Source organism: Scyliorhinus torazame, chromosome 25, assembly GCF_047496885.1.
Source record: "Scyliorhinus torazame isolate Kashiwa2021f chromosome 25, sScyTor2.1, whole genome shotgun sequence".
NCBI classification, from domain to species: Eukaryota; Metazoa; Chordata; class Chondrichthyes; order Carcharhiniformes; family Scyliorhinidae; genus Scyliorhinus; species Scyliorhinus torazame.
This window is the reverse complement of record NC_092731.1, coordinates 25,380,125-25,398,406: the sequence shown is the minus strand read 5'-3', so window position 1 is coordinate 25,398,406 and position 18,282 is coordinate 25,380,125. Positions and strand designations below refer to the sequence as shown.

The following is an 18,282-nucleotide window of genomic DNA, read 5'->3' as shown; positions in this document are numbered from 1 at the left end:
CATCTCAGGGGTGGAGCATCATGGAGGGGTGGAGCATCGCATAGGGGTGGAGCATCACGGAGGGTTGGAGCATCGCAGAGGGGTGGAGCATCGCAGCGGGGTGGAGCATCGCAGGGGGTGGATCATCGCGGAGGGGTGGAGCATCGCGGAGGGGTGAAGCATCGCGGAGGGGTGGATCATCGCAGAGGGGTGGAGCATCGCGGAGGGGTGGAGCATCGCAGAGGGGTGGAGCCTCGCAGCGGGGTGGAGCATCGCAGGGGGTGGATCATCGCGGAGGGGTGGAGCATCGCAGAGGGGTGAAGCATCGCGGAGGGGTGGATCATCGCAGAGGGGTGGAGCATCGCGGAGGGGTGGAGCATCGCGGAGGGGTGGAGCATCGCGGAGGTGTGGAGCATCGTGGAGGGGTGGAGCATCGCAGGAGGTGGAGCATCGCGGAGGGGTTGAGCATCGCGGAGGGGTGGAGCATCGCGGAGGGGTGGAGCATCGCGGAGGGGTGGAGCATCGCAGGAGGTGGAGCATCGCGGAGGGTTGGCGCATTGCGGAGGGGTGGAGCATGGCGGAGGAGTGGAGCATCGCGGAGGGATGGAGCATGGCGGAGGGATGGAGCATGGCGGAGGGATGGAGCATGGCGGAGGGGTGGAGCATCGTGGAGGGGTGGAGCATGGCGGAGGGGTGGAGCATCGAAGGGGTGGAGCATCGCGGAGGGGTGGAGCATCGCGGAGGGGTGGAGCATCGCGGAGGGGTGGAGCATCGCCGAGGGGTGGAGCATCGCGGAGGGGTGGAGCATCGCGGAGGGGTGGAGCATCGTGTAGGGGTGGGGCATCGCAAGGGTGGGGCATCGCAGGGGTGGAGCATCGCAGAGAGGTGGAGCATCTCAGGGGGTGGAGCATCATGGAGGGGTGGAGAATTGCAGAGGGGTGGAGCATCACGGAGGGGTGGAGTATCGCGGAGGAGTGGAGCATCGCTGGAGGTGGAGCATCGCGGAAGGGTGGAGCATCATGGAGGGGTGGAGCATCGCGGAGGGGTGGAGCATTGTGGAGGGTTGGAACATTGCGGGTGGGTGGCGCATTGTGATGGGGTGGAGCATCACGGAGGGGTGGAGCATCGCGGAGGGGTGGAGCATCGCGGAGGGGTGGAGCATCGCAGAGAGGTGGAGCATCTCAGGGGGTGGAGCATCACGGAAGGGTGGAGCATCACGGAGGGGTAGAGTATCGCAGAGGGGTGGAGCATCGCAGAGAGGTGGAGCATCTCGGGGTGGAGCATCACGGAGGGGTGGAACATCATGGAGGGGTTGAGCATCGCATAGGGGTGGAGCATCACGGAGGGGTGGAGCATCAAAGGGGGTGGAGCATCGCGGAGGGGTGGAGCATCGCAGAGGGGTGGAGCATCGCGGAGGGGTGGAGCATCGCTGAGGGGTGGAGCATCACGGAGGGGTGGAGCATCACGGAGGGGTGGAGCATCGCGGAGGGGTGGACCATCGCGGAGGGGTGGACCATCGCGGAGGGGTGTACCATCGCAGGAGGTGGAGCATCGCGGAGGGGTTGAGCATTGCAGAGGGGTGGATCATCGCGGAGGGGTGGAGCATCGCAGGAGGTGGAGCATCGCAGGATGTGGAGCATCGCGGATAGGTGGAGCAACGCGGAGGGGTGAGCATCGCGGAGGGGTGGAGCATCGCGGAGGGGTGGAGCATCGCGGAGGGGTGGAGCATCATGAAGGGGTGGAGCATTGCAGAGGGGTGGAGCATCGCGGAGGATCAATCTTCCAACCCGTTAAACACACTTAAATCCATGCAAATCATTGTTTCTCTTGGTGCCGCTGGCGCAGGGTGTGTATCTCGCTGCCACCGCTAGCCGGGGACAGGAGAACCGCAACGCGCCAATCCCGTTTTCAGCCTGACGCTCGATTCTCCGCCCGATCACCAATGTTGCTGCCGGCATCGAGCAGCAGAGAATCCACCCCAAAGCGGCCAAAACTGAACACAATTCTCCAGGTGTCATTTCATCAAGGCCCTGGTCAGCTTCAGTAAGACATCTTTGCTCCTGTACTCATGTCCTCTCGCAATGAAGAGCAGCAGACCAATTTGTTTCCTAACATCTTGCTGCACCTCCATGCTTGCTTTCAGTGTTTGGTGAACAAGGACACTCAGTCCCTTTGTACATCAATATTTCCCAATCTATCCCCAATTTCAATAACACTCTGCAATTCACTGCCCACCATTCTGTGTGGGTGAATGGCTAGAGTTTGTCATGAAGGTCATGAGGGGCCATGGAGTTTGGCTGAGGGCGGGGTGGGCATACCTTGGCATGTGGGGGCATGTTAGGGTCATGGAGGGTCGTGCGGGGCATGAGGTGGTCTGTCTGGTACATGGGGAGTGTGTGGGGTGGTTCAGAGTTTTGAGGGGTGAGGGCTAAGGGCCTTTTAGTTTTGAGTATAACTGGGACGAAATCCCACAGCACTGAGACGGGCCTTTCAAACAGCTCGTCCCAACCCACTGCAGCCTCCGTGGCTGCCTCCGAACCTTCTCGCCAACTTGGCCTGCCCGACTACAGCCGTACCCTCGCCCCCAGAACCAAAAACCCGTCCTCGATGGCACTTTCTCCCAGGGCCGGCCAGCCAGCCAAGCCAGGCATTTTCCCAACTCCCGCGCCCCTTCTCAAGGATCAAAATCCCAGCCCAGAGTGTTTTTCACACCTTGGCTCATTTTACCTGTCAATTGCATCAACTGGCTGGTTGCCATTTCCTCCAATCCCACAAAAGCAGCCATAGTTGTAGTAATTCAAACTATTCGCACCTGGGTTCGCACAGTTGATGACAGATGGAAAGTCGATCATCTTTCTGCCCCGAATCTCAAAGCCCTGAACAGGGATCAACATTGCTGTGAAACAAAAGAAAGATATCAGTGTCTGATCAAACCCCATGCCGCTGGATCATTAATCCAAGCTTTTGGAGTACTAAACCTGTAACAGAACCACCACCAGCCACGAACTATCATACCCGCTAAATGAGGCATGCGTGGCACAATAGTTAGCACTGCTGCTTCACAGCACCAAAGACTCGGGTTCTTGGGTGACTGTGAGGAGTTTGCACTTTCTCCCCGTGTCTGCAAGGGTTTCCTCCGAGTGCTCCAGTTTCCTCCCACAAGACAAAGGTTAGGTGGATTGGCCATTTAAATTGCCCAATAGTGTCCAAAGGTAAGGTGGGGTTACAGGTTTAGGGCAGGGATAGGGCCGAGGTAGGATGCTCTTTCGGAGGGTTGGTGCAGAGATGATGAGCCAAATAGCCTCCTTCTGCACTGCAGGGATTCGATGATTGTGCAGCTGGGGAGTTTAATTCATGAACGCACAGTGGCACAGTGGTTAGCACTGCTGCTTCACAGCGTCAGGGCCTGTGTTCAATTCCGGCCTCGGGTGACTGTGTGGAGTTTGCACGTTCTCCCAGTGTCTGCATGGGTTTCCTCTAGGTGCTCCGGTTTCCACCCACAGTCCAGAGATGTGCGGGTTAGGTGAGCCTCAGTCTTTGGGGAGAAAACTGGTCTGTGCAGCTGGAGAGATACACTTCAGTTTTCAGTCTGAGCCTGACACTTTGCCAAATTGTGGTAAGATTCCGCCATGTGTTTCACATCCTTAGGCCATCCCAGCCAAGGAATTGATGCTCAGTAGGCAAATGCAGCAAGGTGTTTGGGCAGATTGACGTGCTCCACATCCCGTCAAGGACTCTGACATACCTGTTTATGAGAAAGCTGTGTTCAGGGAGCTGGGAGGTCTGAATGTTTTTTGAAGTCAGGGAGCTGTACAGGACGGTTACTGCTGTTCTGCTGCTGTTCATTGACTTGGCAACATTCAGCAGCAGCACAAGGCTGACCTTCCCCCACACACCTCTTGGAGACAGTCCTTTAAAATCCGAAATGGAAACCTATTTGGGACAGCCAGTATATGGGGGAGTTGGCAATGGGCTGAGTGCAGCTCGCTCTGATTGGCATCATGGGCAGGATACCACCTTTAAGCGGGACTAAATTTTCAGCCCAAAGTTTGCTCACCCCACATCTCATCCTGCCAGATGTGACACTGAGCAATCTCCAGGGTTGGCAATGGTGCCGTGTAGTTGCTGGATTTTATGAGGGCAACTAGTTTATAGGAGGGTAGATGGTTTCAGGAGGAGCATGCTCTTCACATTGTTTGTGCTGAAACCTTAGCTCACTTGAGCCTCAGGTGCCTTGCGACTGCACGGGGTTAGATACAGAGTAAAGCTCCCTCTACACTGTCCCCAACAAACACTCCCAGAACAGGTACAGCACGGGGTTAGATACAAAGTAAAGCTCCCCCTACACTGTTCCCATAAAACACTCCCAGGACAGGTACAGCACGGGGTTAGATACAGAGTAATGCTTCCTCTACACTGTCCCTGTCAAACACTCCCAGGACAGTAACAGCACAGGGTTAGAAACAAAGTGAAGCTCCCTCTACACTGTCCCCATCAAACACTCCCAGGACAGGTACAGCACGGGGTTAGATACAGAGTAATGCTCCCTCTGCACTATCCCCATCAAACAGTTCTAGGACAGGTAGAGCACAGAGTTAGATACAGAGTAAAGCTTCTTTTACACTGTCCCCATCAAACACTCCCAGGACAGGCATTTCCATTACTTTTTGCCTTCTCTGTAACTGGAAATTCATCAGCGTTTCAAATGATGCACAGCTTTGGGTGTGAGCTCACTAATTGTTATTGCCGCTCCCCCTCGTCCTCCCCTGGTCTCCAGGTGATCACTTACCTGTGAACAGAATGAGGAGAGCAATGAGGTTCGGGGGCTCCATCGGTTCCTGTTTCCTTTGCGAGCTCGGTGTTTGCAGCATCCGTGTCTCTACCTCTCTTATCATATCCTTAGGGCCGCTCCATCCCAGGTTAGCTCTGCAGAGCAATATAGGGTAAAGTCACCTTGGGGCGCTCATTCTAACATCCTGACATTCTCCAGAGTGTCAGAGGTTTGAAAAGACTAATGCTGTGGGTGGGGCAGGTGTGTCCAGTCTTTCTTACTGAGCTAATTATAAAAGACATCAACTGGTAAGTGTCATCTAGAAGGATGAGGGCAGCAGATACCTAGGAGCACCAAGTCACTCACCATCCTGACTTTGAACTACATTAGCCGTTCCTTCACTGTGAAAGAGCACCTCACCTAGCCCCACTCCCCACCCTATCCCTGTAACCCCATTACCCCACCTAACCTACTATGGGGCAATTTAGCATTGCCAATCCACCGAACCTGCACATCATTAGCATGGCCAATCCACCTAACCTGCACTTCTTTGGACTGTGGGAGAAAACCGGAGCACCCGGAGGAAACGCACGCAGACACGGGGAGGACATGCAAACTCCACACAGTCACCCAAGGCCGGAATTAAACCCGGGTCCCGAGCGCTGTGAGGTAGCAGTGCTAACCACTGTGCCACCTTGCCGCCCTTTGTTGACTTTGTCTGATCCCATTATGTATTTCTAGCCACCCTGCTATAGCCTCTTTAATAATGGATCCTAGCAATTTCCCTGCAACAGATGATAGGCTATAGTTTTCCGATTTCGTCTTGTCTCCTTCCTTGACTAAAAGTGTTACATTTGCTATTTTCCAATCTTCTGGGACCCTTGCAGCATCTAAAGAATTTTGGAAGATTATAACCAATGCCTCCACTATCTCTGTAGCTACTTTTTTTAAGATCCAAGGATGCAGGCCTTCAGATCCTGGGGACTTGTCAGCCTTTAGGTCTGTATTGGGCCTTTATTTGTAGAAACATTTAATATAGGCTTTTATATTTCTAGCTAGTTTTCTCTTATGCTCTATCTTTTCCCTTTTTATTTTATTTTTAGTAATTCTTTCTTAAAATCTGTCCAATCTTTAGACAGACCACTAATATTTGCTGATTTGTACAGTGTTTATTTTGAATTTGGTGCTAGCCTCAACTTCATTATTTAACCACGGATGATGCGTCTTTCGAACCAGAGAACCACAGAATCCCTACAGTGCAGAAAGAGGCCATTTGGCCCATCGAGTCTGCACCAATCCTCTCTAAGAGCACCTTTCCTAGGCCCACACTCCTGCCCTATCCCTGTAACCCCACCTAACCTGCACATCTCTGGACACTAAGGGGCAATTTGTAACATGGACAATCCACCTAACCTACACACCTTTGGACTGGGGAGGAAGCCAGGGAACCCGGTGGAAACCACACAGACTAGGGGAGTACATGCAAACTCCACAGACAGTCACCCAACCCAAGTGTCTGGTGCTGTGAGGCAGCAGTGCTAACCACTGTGCCACTGTACCGTCTGTAGCCATCCAAGATGGCCACCTGCAGAGGACCATGGGAATTATGGCCAACCCAGATACACAGCCTATGTGTATCTAAAACTCAGGTAATCAGACCTGATCAAAACCCCCACTTGTTTCCATTTTAACGGCCCATTTTCCCAGGACAATAGAATTCCAATCAAGCAACCGGTCCAGCCACAGACTGATCGGCGCCACTCCCCTTACTCAGAAAGCACAACTGCCAAGGTCAATCACCACTAAGGACCCGCCCAGCTACCAAGCCACCCACCCCTTTATTGGCCGAAATCGAAGAGAGTGATCAGAGCCCTGTCGAACTATTGGGTCCAAGGTTAAGGACCGCCCCAAAGAGCGCAAAATCCCAGAGGGATAAAAGAGAGCGCAGCCATGTGTTCTGTCTCTTTTGGATCCGGCCTGTGCCAACCCAATTGTAGCAGAAACAGCTAGCCAAGTTCAAGACCAACGATCGCTACCTGACGGATGAGCCCAGCAGAGACAGAGCCACTTTCTTCGAACCAGCCAAGTGAAATCCAGATAAAACCCTTTCCATTTGCACAGTGCCGGTCACCCTGAAGTTAAGTATAGGTTATTGTAGCTGATAGGTGTAATTTAACTCGTAGTAGAAGTTGTGTTTGCATGTTGAAATAACTCTTGAGTATGTAAATAAACCATCTTTTGAACTAACTAACTGGTTGTGTGGTCATTTGATTGATATAAGGGAAGGCTTGTGGTTCACTAAGATAAATAGAAATACCCACAGTATTGGCGACGCTGTTGGGACCGAAATAGAGCAACACACCCTTCTCAATTTTTCATTTCATTTCATTTTTCATTTCATTTTAAAGAGTCCTTCTTATGGAGATAATTCTTTGCTGAGAGTTCTTAAATCTCCACATCTTCAAATGCATGACCTCTAACACCTAGATGAACAAGGGCGCAGAGGAACTTCACCTCATGCAAGTTCCACTCCAATGCACTCGCCATCCTGACTTGGAGGTACATCGGCTTCATTCTCGCTCGGTTGACATCCTGGACCTCCCTCCCTAACAGCACTGTGGGTGTACCTACACTACATGGACTGCAGCAGTTCAAGAAGGCAGCTTTTAATAAGGACGTGGGGAGACTTCCGGGTGCGGCGATGACCAGCTGAGTCGCACGTTTCGGCAGCTCCCTGTGAAACGGACTTTTGGGCTCTTGATAGGAGCCCCAACGGCAATTTTAACGGCTGAAAACACCGTGCGGTAAACCAGAAGGGTGTTCCCCCTGGACACGGATGGAAAAAGGAGAGGAAAGTGGCCGGATTGCAGCGGATCCTTTGGAACAACGGCAAGGAAGGCAAGCAGAAACCAAGATGGCGTCGGAAGGTGGCAGTTTCATATGGGGCCCTGAACAACAAGAGTTTTTGAAACACTGCGTGGAGGAGATAAAAAAGGAAATGAAGAAAGAGTTGTTGGCCCCGATATTACAGGCGATTGAAGGGCTGAAAGAGGAACAAAAGACCCAGGAGCAGGAGCTTCGGGTCGTGAAGGCGAAAGCAGCAGAGAATGAAAACGACATACAGGGCCTGGTGGTGAAGTCGGAGATACAGGAGGCACACCAGAAACGATCTGTGGAGAGGTTGGAGGCACTGGAAAATAACGCAAGGAGGAACAACTTGAGGATTCTTGGCCTTCCTGAAGGTGTGGAGGGGGCGGACGTCGGGGCATATGTGAGCACGATGCTGCACTCGTTAATGGGAGTGGAGGCCCCGACGGGTCCGTTGGAGGTGGAGGGAGCATACCGAGTTATGGTGCGAGGACCGAGAGCAGGAGAAGCTCCCAGAGCCATAGTGGTGAGATTTCTCCGTTTTAAGGATGGAGAAATGGTCCTTAGATGGGCGAAGAAAACTCGGTGTAGTAAATGGGAGAACGCGGTGATCCGCGTCTATCAAGATTGGAGTGCGGAGGTGGCGAGAAGGAGGGCGAGCTTTAATCGGGCCAAAGCGGTACTTCACAAAAAAAAGATAAAGTTTGGAATGCTGCAACCGGCAAGACTGTGGGTCACATATCAAGGGAGGCACCACTACTTTGAGACGGCGGATGAAGCGTGGACTTTTATTGTAGAAGAAAAATTGGAATGATTGGACAACGAAAATGAACGTTTGGACAAAGTGGTGGGACGAGTGGGGGGGGGGGGGGGGAGAAGAGGGATTGTATGATTAATCCTGCGGTATGGTAACTTTTCTTTCTCCCACAGGTGGTGATGGGGGGAGGTGGGGAGGGAGAGGAGATGGGGCGTTGGCCATGGGAGGCGGGGCCGAGGGAGAGGGGCGGGCTTGGTTCCCGCGCTATGATAATTATGGCGGGAATAGAGAAGCAGGAAGGAGGGGGCGCCGCACGGGACGAGCCGTGATCACGGGGGGAAGCCGAGGTCAGCCAGAGTTTGCTGACTTCTGGGAGCAACATGGGGGGAGTAATTACGCTAGCGGGGGGTCTAGCGGGGGGGGGGGGGGGGGGGGGAGGGGGGAATTACTGGGTTGCTGCTGCTGGGGAAAGGGGGGAGTGGGTGCGGGAAAGGATGGGCGGGGGGGCACCGTCTGGGAGAAATACAGCCGCGTGGGAACTGGGCGAGAAGCTGGAAAAAGATGATGGCTAACCGGCAAGGGGGGGGGGTGGGAAGCCCCCCAACTCGGCTGATCACGTGGAACGTGAGGGGGCTTAACGGGCCGATAAAGAGGGCACGAGTACTCGCACACCTTAAGAAACTTAAAGCAGATGTGGTCATGTTACAGGAAACGCACCTGAAACTGATAGATCAGGTTAGGTTGCGCAAAGGATGGGTAGGGCAGGTGTTCCATTCGGGGCTGGATGCGAAAAACAGGGGGGTGGCTATATTAGTGGGGAAGCGGGTAATGTTCGAGGCAAAGACTATAGTGGCGGATAACGGGGGCAGATACGTGATGGTGAGTGGCAAATTACAGGGAGAGATGGTGGTGTTGGTAAACGTGTATGCCCCGAATTGGGACGATGCCAATTTTATGAGGCGAATGCTAGGACGCATCCCAGACCTAGAGACCGGAAAGCTGATAATGGGGGGAGACTTTAACACGGTGTTGGAACCAAGGCTGGATAGGTCGAAGTCCAGGACTGGTAGGAGGCCGGCAGCAGCCAAGGTGCTTAAGGATTTTATGGAGCAGATGGGAGGGGTGGACCCGTGGAGATTCAGTAGACCTAGGAGTAAGGAGTTCTCGTTTTTCTCCTATGTCCATAAAGTCTATTCACGCATAGACTTTTTTGTGTTGGGTAGGGCATTGATCCCGAGGGTGGGGGGAACGGAATATACGGCTATAGCCATTTCGGATCATGCCCCACACTGGGTAGACTTGGAGATAGGGGAGGAAACAAGAGGGCGTCCACCCTGGAGAATGGATATGGGACTAATGGCGGATGAGGGGGTGTGCTTAAGGGTGAGGGGATGCATTGAAAAGTACTTGGAACTCAATGACAATGGGGAGGTTCAGGTGGGAGTGGTCTGGGAGGCGTTGAAGGCGGTGGTTAGGGGGGAGCTGATATCAATAAGGACACATAAAGGGAAGCAGGAGAGTAAGGAACGGGAGCGGTTGTTGCAAGAACTTTTGAGGGTGGACAGACAGTATGCGGAAGCACCGGAGGAGGGACTGTATAGGGAAAGGCAAAGGCTGCATGTGGAATTTGACTTGCTGACCACAGGCACTGCAGAGGCACAATGGAGGAAGGCGCAGGGTGTACAGTATGAATATGGAGAGAAGGCGAGCAGATTGCTGGCACACCAATTGAGGAAAAGGGGAGCAGCGAGGGAAATAGGGGGGGTGAGAGACGAAGATGGAGAGACGGAGCGGGGAGCGGAGAGAGTGAATGAAGTGTTTAAGACATTTTATAAAAAATTGTATGAAGCTCAACCCCCGGATGGGAGGGAGAGAATGATGGAGTTTTTGGATCGGCTGGAAATTCCCAAGGTGGAAGAGCAGGAAAGGATGGGATTGGGAGCACAGATCACGGTAGAAGAAGTGGTGAAAGGAATTAGGAACATGCAGACGGGAAAGGCCCCGGGACCGGACGGATTCCCAGTTGAATTTTACAGAAAATATTTGGACTTGCTCGCCCCGCTACTGACAAGGACCTTCAACGAGGCAAAGGAAAGGGGACAACTGCCCCCGACTATGTCAGAAGCAACGATATCGCTTCTTTTAAAGAAGGAAAAGGATCCGCTACAATGCGGGTCCTACAGACCAATCTCCCTCCTCAATGTAGATGCCAAGGTCTTGGCCAAGGTAATGGCAATGAGAATAGAGGAATGTGTCCCGGGGGTGGTTCATGAGGACCAAACTGGGTTTGTGAAGGGGAGACAGCTGAACACGAACATACGGAGGTTGTTAGGGGTAATGATGATGGCCCCACCAGAGGGTGAAACGGAGATAGTAGTGGCGATGGATGCCGAGAAAGCATTTGATAGAGTGGAGTGGGATTATCTGTGGGAGGTGTTGAGGAGATTTGGGTTCGGAGAGGGGTATGTTAGATGGGTGCAGCTGTTGTATAGGGCCCCAGTGGCGAGTGTGGTCACGAATGGACGGGGATCGGCATATTTTCGGCTCCATAGAGGGACAAGGCAGGGATGTCCTCTGTCCCCATTACTGTTTGCACTGGCGATTGAGCCCCTGGCGATAGCGCTGAGAGGTTCCAAGGGATGGAGGGGAATACTTAGGGGAGGAGAAGAACACCGGGTATCTTTATATGCGGATGATCTGCTACTATATGTGGCGGATCCAGCGGAGGGGATGCCAGAAATAATGCGGATACTTGGGGAGTTTGGGGATTTTTCAGGGTATAAATTGAACATGGGAAAGAGTGAGCTGTTTGTGGTGCATCCAGGGGAGCAGAGTAGAGAAATAGAAGACCTACCGTTGAGGAAGGTAACAAGAGACTTTCGTTACCTGGGGATCCAGATAGCTAAGAATTGGGGCACATTGCACAGGCTAAATTTGACGCGGTTGGTGGAACAGATGGAGGAAGATTTCAAGAGATGGGACATGGTAGCATTGTCAATGGCAGGGAGGGTGCAGGCAGTTAAGATGGTGGTCCTCCCGAGATTCCTTTTTGTGTTTCAGTGTCTCCCGGTGGTGATCACGAAGGCTTTTTTCAAAAGGATAGAAAAGAGTATTATGGGTTTTGTTTGGGCCGGGAAGACTCCGAGAGTGAGGAAGGGATTCTTACAGCGTAGTAGGGATAGGGGGGGGCTGGCACTACCGAGCCTAAGTGAGTATTATTGGGCCGCTAATATTTCAATGGTGAGTAAGTGGATGGGAGAGGAGGAAGGAGCGGCGTGGAAGAGATTAGAGAGGGCGTCCTGTAGGGGGACCAGCCTGCAGGCTATGGTGACTGCCCCATTGCCGTTCTCACCAAGGAACTATACCACGAGTCCGGTGGTGGTAGCTACACTGAAGATTTGGGGACAGTGGAGACGACATAGGGGAAAGACCGGAGCACTGGGGGGGTCCCCGATAAGAAACAACCATAGGTTTGCCCCGGGGGGAATGGATGGGGGATATGGAATGTGGCAAAGAGCAGGTATAACGCAATTGAAAGATCTATTTGTGGATGGGAAGTTTGCGAGTCTGGGAGCGCTGACCGAGAAATATGGGTTGCCCCAAGGGAATGCATTCAGGTACATGCAATTGAGGGCTTTTGCGAGGCAGCAGGTGAGGGAATTCCCGCAGCTCCCGACACAAGAGGTGCAGGACAGAGTCATCTCAAAGAAATGGGTGGGGGACGGTAAGGTGTCGGATATATATAGGGAATTGAGAGACGAAGGGGAGACTATGATGGACGAACTAAAAGGGAAATGGGAAGAAGAGCTAGGGGAGGAGATTGAGGAGGGGATGTGGGCAGATGCCCTAAACAGGGTAAAATCGTCGTCCTCGTGCGCCAGGCTAAGCCTGATTCAGTTTAAGGTATTACACAGGGCACATATGACTGGAACACGGCTCAGTAAATTTTTTGGGGTGGAGGATAGGTGTGCGAGGTGCTCGAGAAGCCCAGCGAATCATACCCATATGTTTTGGTCATGCCCGGCACTACAGGGGTTTTGGATGGGGGTGACAAAGGTGCTTTCGAAAGTAGTAGGAGTCCGGGTCGAACCAAGCTGGGGGTTGGCTATATTTGGGGTTGCACAAGAGCCGGGAGTGCAGGAGGCGAAAGAGGCCGATGTTTTGGCCTTTGCGTCCCTAGTAGCCCGGCGCAGAATATTGCTAATGTGGAAAGAAGCCAAGCCCCCGGGGGTGGAGACCTGGATAAATGATATGGCGGGGTTCATAAAGTTAGAGCGGATTAAGTTCATCCTAAGGGGGTCGGCTCAAGGGTTTACTAGGCGGTGGCAACCGTTCGTCGAATATCTTGCGGAAAGATAGATAGGGGAGAACAAAGAAGGCAGCAGCAGCAGCCCAGGACTTGGGGGGTGGCCTGAGACAAGGCAGTTGCCAATTAGGGCTAGTTTTTATTTTTTGTTATTTAATATTTATTTATTTGTTGTTGTTTTCTTTTGTTCTTGTTTAAATAAAAAAGGTCATTATTATCTGTATTGTTATAATGTTGTGTAAAGGATGCACAATGTACTGTGTTGGTTGACCAAAAATTTTCAATAAAATATTATTTTTTAAAAAAAAATAAGGACGTGGGGAGGTCACACCAGTTAAAATAAAGTTAGATTTATTTACAATAACGGTATATACCCTACCTGGTGGATCCCTACCGGCTTCCTTTCCTGCTCAGTGCCTTACTGGCCGACCTTTTACACAATGGTTAATGGAGTTCCCCCGCCCCGCAGCGGAGAAGCTCGAACCCCGCGAGAACCACGGGGCGATAACCATTCCCACCCCGTAGGTCCGGTACGGGATATTACACAGCTCACCATCCTTCTTAAGGGGCAATTAGGGAAAGGCAATGAATGCCGGCCCTGCCAGTGAAGCCCACATCCCATGAAGGAGCAAAAGAAGAAAGATATGTGGACTGGTCTGGCTGCTGGAATGAGGTGGGAGACAGATTGGGCAACTTTCTGTCCCAGGCTGAGGAGCGGCGTCAGTACCGGGAACGGGCGCAGGGGGGCGCTGGCGGTGGAGGGAACCCGAGAGCCGGGGGAGCGGGTTCCGGTGGCACCGAAATTGGGTCACAGTCGGTACAGGTCCCCACTCAACCTGCCAGGCTGGATGATCCGGGAGAGATTAACAGGCACGGAGCTGGTTAAAAAAAACGGGGACGAAGGAGCGCGTTCGGGGAGTGATGGGGAAGAGGGAGTGGAGTGAGGGAGGGGGGCGTGGAGTGAGGTTGGGGGGCGTGGAGTGAGGTTGGGGGGTGATGGGGAAGTGATGGGGGAGGGGTGTTGAGGGGGAAGTGATGGGGGAGGGGTGTTGAGGGGGAAGTGATGGGGGAGGGGTGTTGAGGGGGAAGTGATGGGGGAGGGGTGTTGAGGGGGAAGTGATGGGGGAGGGGGAAGTGATGGGGAGGGGTGTTGAGGGGGAAGTGATGGGGGAGGGGGAGGGGTGTTGAGGGGGAAGTGATGGGGCAGTTGAGGGGGAAGTGATGGGGCAGGGGTGGTGAGGGGGGAGCGGTGTTGAGGGGGAAGGATGAGGAGGGAGGGGTGTTGAGGGGGGTTTGGGAACAGGGAGATATGGGTGGCGGCAAGTTCAGGAGTCTGGGCAGTGAGGGTGGTGTCTGGAGGAAGGAGACGGTCAATCTGACGGGATGGTCCTGGGCACTTTGCGTTCTACGAGAATGATCCAAAGCTAAAGTTCTGTCTTATGTTGATATAGAGACTTGCAAACTTTTTAACTCATTTTTTTCAAGATCCTCCATACCGGGGAACTACTTTCTGCTTTAAGCCATTATTCCTCCAACTATCTCTCAGATTTTTAAATCCCAAGCTTGAGGACACCTGATTTAATTATTTTCTCTCTGCCACTGATGCCCATCTTGACTCAGGCTGAGGGGTGGCTTCCAAGAATGTCACAGCAACACTGCTTTCTTACAAATAACCCTGGCAGCATCACATTTCTGATGGTCATTTCCCTGCAGCTTTGCTCACCGCCACATCCCAATTATTGGGCAACTCTATAAAGATGTGATTGGCGGTTGCTCTGGGGACAGGGACAGGGGCGGTGAAGGCACCAGCCTGGGGAAACTGAGGGGTTGAAAGTTAACGCTGAGCCATGCAGAAACGCAAGGCCCTAGAATTTAGTCTGCCACCTCCAGCTGCCACAGTCACTTGGAGTGGTCACTAAAACAGGAGCTCCAGGACACGAAGGGGATTTTGAGGGTATGTGTGGGGAATTAGCATTCAATATTGGCTGGAAGGTTACAATTTTTGTAAAATGCTGATTTTAATGATGATTGCGATGTACACCGGCACCAATGTGTTCATTCGGTTCTTGTTTCTCTGTAGCTCCTAGGAATGACGTCACCTGTGATGGTCGTGCGTCTTCCACGGGGTCCCGATGGACAGAGCCGAGGCTTTGATCCGACGTCCCCACGGTACCATGCCCTCGCACCTTCCTCCATCCAAGCTTCAAACAACTGCTGTAGTTCCAACCTCAGGGAGGAGCAACGATCGCGGTCTGGCCTTCGGGAACGCTTCCTGCGCAGTCTGATCGCAATGGCGGGCAAGCCGGTAGACTTCACCATGTACGAGAGGGTCTCTGTCACTGCGGTGTTTGCGGCTTCGGACATAGACATCCTAAACTTCCAGGTGTCCCATTTGCAGACGCCATTGGGCGTTCAGAAGGAAGCGCTGCTTCGATGTCCAGACATCATTGCCTATGCCTTTGACCTTTAACCCGGCTATGCTACTTGCAAGAAGGGAGATTGTAACCCTGTTGGATGTTCGGGTCCACTCCGGGTAGGGTCTGGCTTCATTGACAAGGCCATGAGAAGCAAGCATCAAGGTTTTCCCTTTTCCCTTTGTTCTCAGTTCAGGATTTGCTGGCTGTGGCTGAGTTGTGTACAACGTTCACTGGTATTGTTTACTGTTACAAACTGATCTCTTCAGTAAAGTCTCTTGGCAATATGCTATGCTGTACTGAAAACGCAATAAAGGTTTGGATTATATGCGCACACTTCTGAAGTTGCAATCACAGCTCCCTCGTTTTACTCTCTTAAAAACTGAGACCCCGATACCATCTCCTACTTGTCCAGGACGTCAATACTGGGGAACTCCTTGCTGCTTTAAGTCCTTGCTCCTTCTACAATACTAAGGGTTATGAAACAACAACCACCTGCACCTTTAACATAATAAAACCCCAATGTGAGCAGAATTTGACACTGACGCACACCAGGCATTATTAGGTCATGACCAAACTCTTGGTAAAAGAGGGAGCTTTTAGACGTGCCCTAAATGAAGGGCGTCACAGTGGTTAGCACTGCTGCCTAAAGCGCTGAGGTCCCAGGTTTTAATCCCGGCCCTGGGTCACTGTCTGTGTAGAGTTTGCATATTCTCGTGTCTGCGTGGGTTTCACCCCCACAACTCAAAGATGTGCAGGGTAGGTGGATTGGCCACGTTAAAATTGACCCTTAATTAGAAAAAAAAATAATTGGGTACTCTAAATTTATATTAAAAAGATAGACATGCCCTAAGTTAGGAAAGAGCAGCGGAGAGGTTAAGGGAGGGAATTCCAAAGCTCGATGACTTGGCAGCAGAAGGTTTGAATAGTGGAGCCATTGAGATCGGGGTTGCTCAAGAGGCCAGAATTCAAGGCGTGCAGAGATTGGCACGGTGGCACAGCGGTTAGCACTGCTGCTTCACAGCTAAGGGTCCCAGGTTCAATTCCAGCCTCGGATGACTGTCTGGAATTTGCACTGTCTCCCTGTGTCTGCGGGGTTTCTTCCGGAGGCTCCGGTTTCTCTCCACTGTCCAAAGATGTGCAGGTTAGGTGTATTCGCCCTGCTAAATTGCCCCTAAATTGTCCAAAAGGTTAGGTGGTGTTGCTGGATTACGGGGATAGGATGGCGGTGTGGGCTTAGGTAGGGTGCTCTTTCCAAGGGCTGGTGCAGACTCGATGGGCTGAATGGCCTCCTTCTGCACTGTAAATTCTATGGGTTGTGGAGGCTGGCGGAGTTAACATGGGGAGGAAGCAAAGCCATGGAGGGATTTGAAAACAAGGATGTGAATTTTAAAACAACCATTGCTTAACTGGGAATCACCAGGGAGCACAAGGGTGATGCAGGAATGAGATCTGGTGTGAGTTCAGACATGAGCAGCAGGGTTTTGGATGACACCAGGTTTCCAGAGAGTAGGACCTGAGTGGCTGTCTAGGAGTGAGTTGGAATGGTGGTCCAGATGCAACACAGGAATGGATGAGGGTTTCGACTGCAGGTGAAGCTGAGATGGGGGTGAACATACAGTGCAGAAGGAGGCCATTCGGCTCATCGAGTCTGTACCGACCCATTTAAGCCCTCACTTCCACCTGTAGCCATCTCAGATGGCCACCTGCAAAGGACCATGGGAATTATGGCCAACCCAGGACTCGGACAGACTCAGAGCTTGTGTGTGTATTTGCAACCCATATTGCTAGACGCAATCGAAACCCCCGCTCGTTTGCATTCTAATGGCCCATTTCCCCAGAACAAAAGAACTGTACTCGGGTAACCGATACAGACTAATCGGCGCCACTCCCTTTGCTCAGGGAGCCCAAACAGACGAGGTCAATGGCCGCTAAGGACACGCCCAGCCATCAAGGCACCCGCCCCTTTATTGGCCAAAATCGAAGGCAGTGATCGAAGCCTGTCGAATTATTGGTTCCAAGTTAAGGACCGCCCCAAAGAGCGCAAAATCCCAAAGGGATAAGAAGAGACACAGCCATGTGCTCGGTCTCTCTTGGACCCGGCCTATGCCAACCCAAGTGCAGCATAACGACCAGACAGACAAGTTCAAGACCAACGATCGCTACCAGACGGATGAGCCCAGCAGAAACAGAGCCACTTCTTCCACCCAGCCACGCAAGACCCGAACAAAGGCCTTGTCCATCTGCATATAGCCGGTTGCCCTGAAGTTAAGTATTGGTTATTGTAGTTGTTAGGTGTAGTTTAACTTGTAGTGTTTTGTGTTGCATGTCGAAGTAATCCTTGTATGTAAATAAACCATCTTTGAACTTGAACTGACTAACTGGTTGTGTGGTCCTTTGATCGATATCCGGTGAAGCCTTGTGGTGGTATAATTTGATACCTGGCGACTCCAAAGAGCATTATTATTAATTGGCATCATTATTGGTAACTCTGGTGCCGATTGGCAACATTATTGGCGACATCTGACGGGACTCGAATTGGGGAAGTGATTTTGTCACTCCGAGAGAACCCACAGACTTTGAAATCCAATTGCGTGAAAGAGAAAGAACCACAAGTGCAAGCCCATATTGACCAAATCACCGAATTTCGGAAGTGTGTACTAACCTGCATGCGTACTAACAGGGATATAAGGTAAACTCGTTAGATTGTGTCAAAACTATCGAGGGACTTGTGAACCGGAAAATAGCTTAGGCCATACCCGCAGTTCAAATCGCCACCTTATCCCCCTGTCCCAAATTAACGATAGGAAACAGAGATTAACGGAAGGAAAAGAGATATTAGAAGCAATGGCCACAAAAGCGATGGAACATTTAATGAACCCACAGGAACCCGAGGTCGCAGCGACCAACAGCAGAGCAGTGCCCCATATGGGAAGAAGAGTTGAAGTATTTAAAGGGGAAAGGATGGCCCCTTTGGTCCGATTTCTGTTCAAATGAAGAGTCAGGTCCAGGAAACATAGGACAAACCTGGTGGGACAACCTAACCGAGGTGCATAAGGAAAATGCAGCAAAAGTGCGAAAGCCGATGGCAATAGTGTCCTGTTTGGCACAGTTGCGAGGCACAGAGGAGGCCGTGAGGATGCTCCGCAGGCAGCTAGTTGAGAAAGAAGAGAAGAATGAGGGAAAC

General features: G+C 52.1%; 2 protein-coding genes across 7 annotated transcripts in view; one reads left to right on the top strand and one right to left on the bottom strand.

Moving 5' to 3' along the window:
- LOC140402436 (basic phospholipase A2 PA-9C-like) overlaps window positions 1–13,491 on the bottom strand; it is a 37,605-nt gene extending 24,114 nt beyond the window's left edge. For 2 of the 5 annotated variants that reach the window (XM_072490214.1, XM_072490218.1), the window contains exons 1-3: window positions 7,265–7,516; window positions 4,769–4,905; window positions 2,707–2,875 (exon numbers count right to left, since the gene is read on the bottom strand). In XM_072490214.1, the coding sequence (XP_072346315.1) occupies window positions 2,707–2,875; window positions 4,769–4,905; window positions 7,265–7,269 (311 nt within the window). In that variant the 5' untranslated portion in view covers window positions 7,270–7,516. Of the gene's footprint in view, window positions 1–2,706; window positions 2,876–4,768; window positions 4,906–7,264; window positions 7,519–13,060 lie in introns of those variants that run through there. The other 3 variants (XM_072490215.1, XM_072490216.1, XM_072490217.1) reach the window with 3 other exon arrangements.
- Window positions 13,442–15,429, top strand: gemin7 (gem (nuclear organelle) associated protein 7). Of its 2 annotated transcripts, none has more exons than XM_072490220.1 (2): window positions 13,442–13,551; window positions 14,762–15,429. In XM_072490220.1, the coding sequence occupies exon 2, from the start codon at window positions 14,771–14,773 to the stop codon at window positions 15,149–15,151; it is 381 nt and encodes a 126-aa protein (XP_072346321.1). In that variant the 5' UTR covers window positions 13,442–13,551; window positions 14,762–14,770; the 3' UTR covers window positions 15,152–15,429. The 2 variants fall into 2 exon arrangements, with proteins under 2 accessions (XP_072346321.1, XP_072346322.1); XM_072490221.1 differs by lacking the exon at window positions 13,442–13,551 and adding an exon at window positions 14,079–14,635.
- The last annotated feature ends 2,853 nt before the right edge of the window (window positions 15,430–18,282 follow it).

What these genes read in the sequence shown, in the direction of transcription:
- gemin7 (XM_072490220.1), top strand. Translation starts at nt 14,771, where the DNA reads ATGACGTCACCTGTGATGGTCGTGCGTCTTCCACGGGGTCCCGATGGA.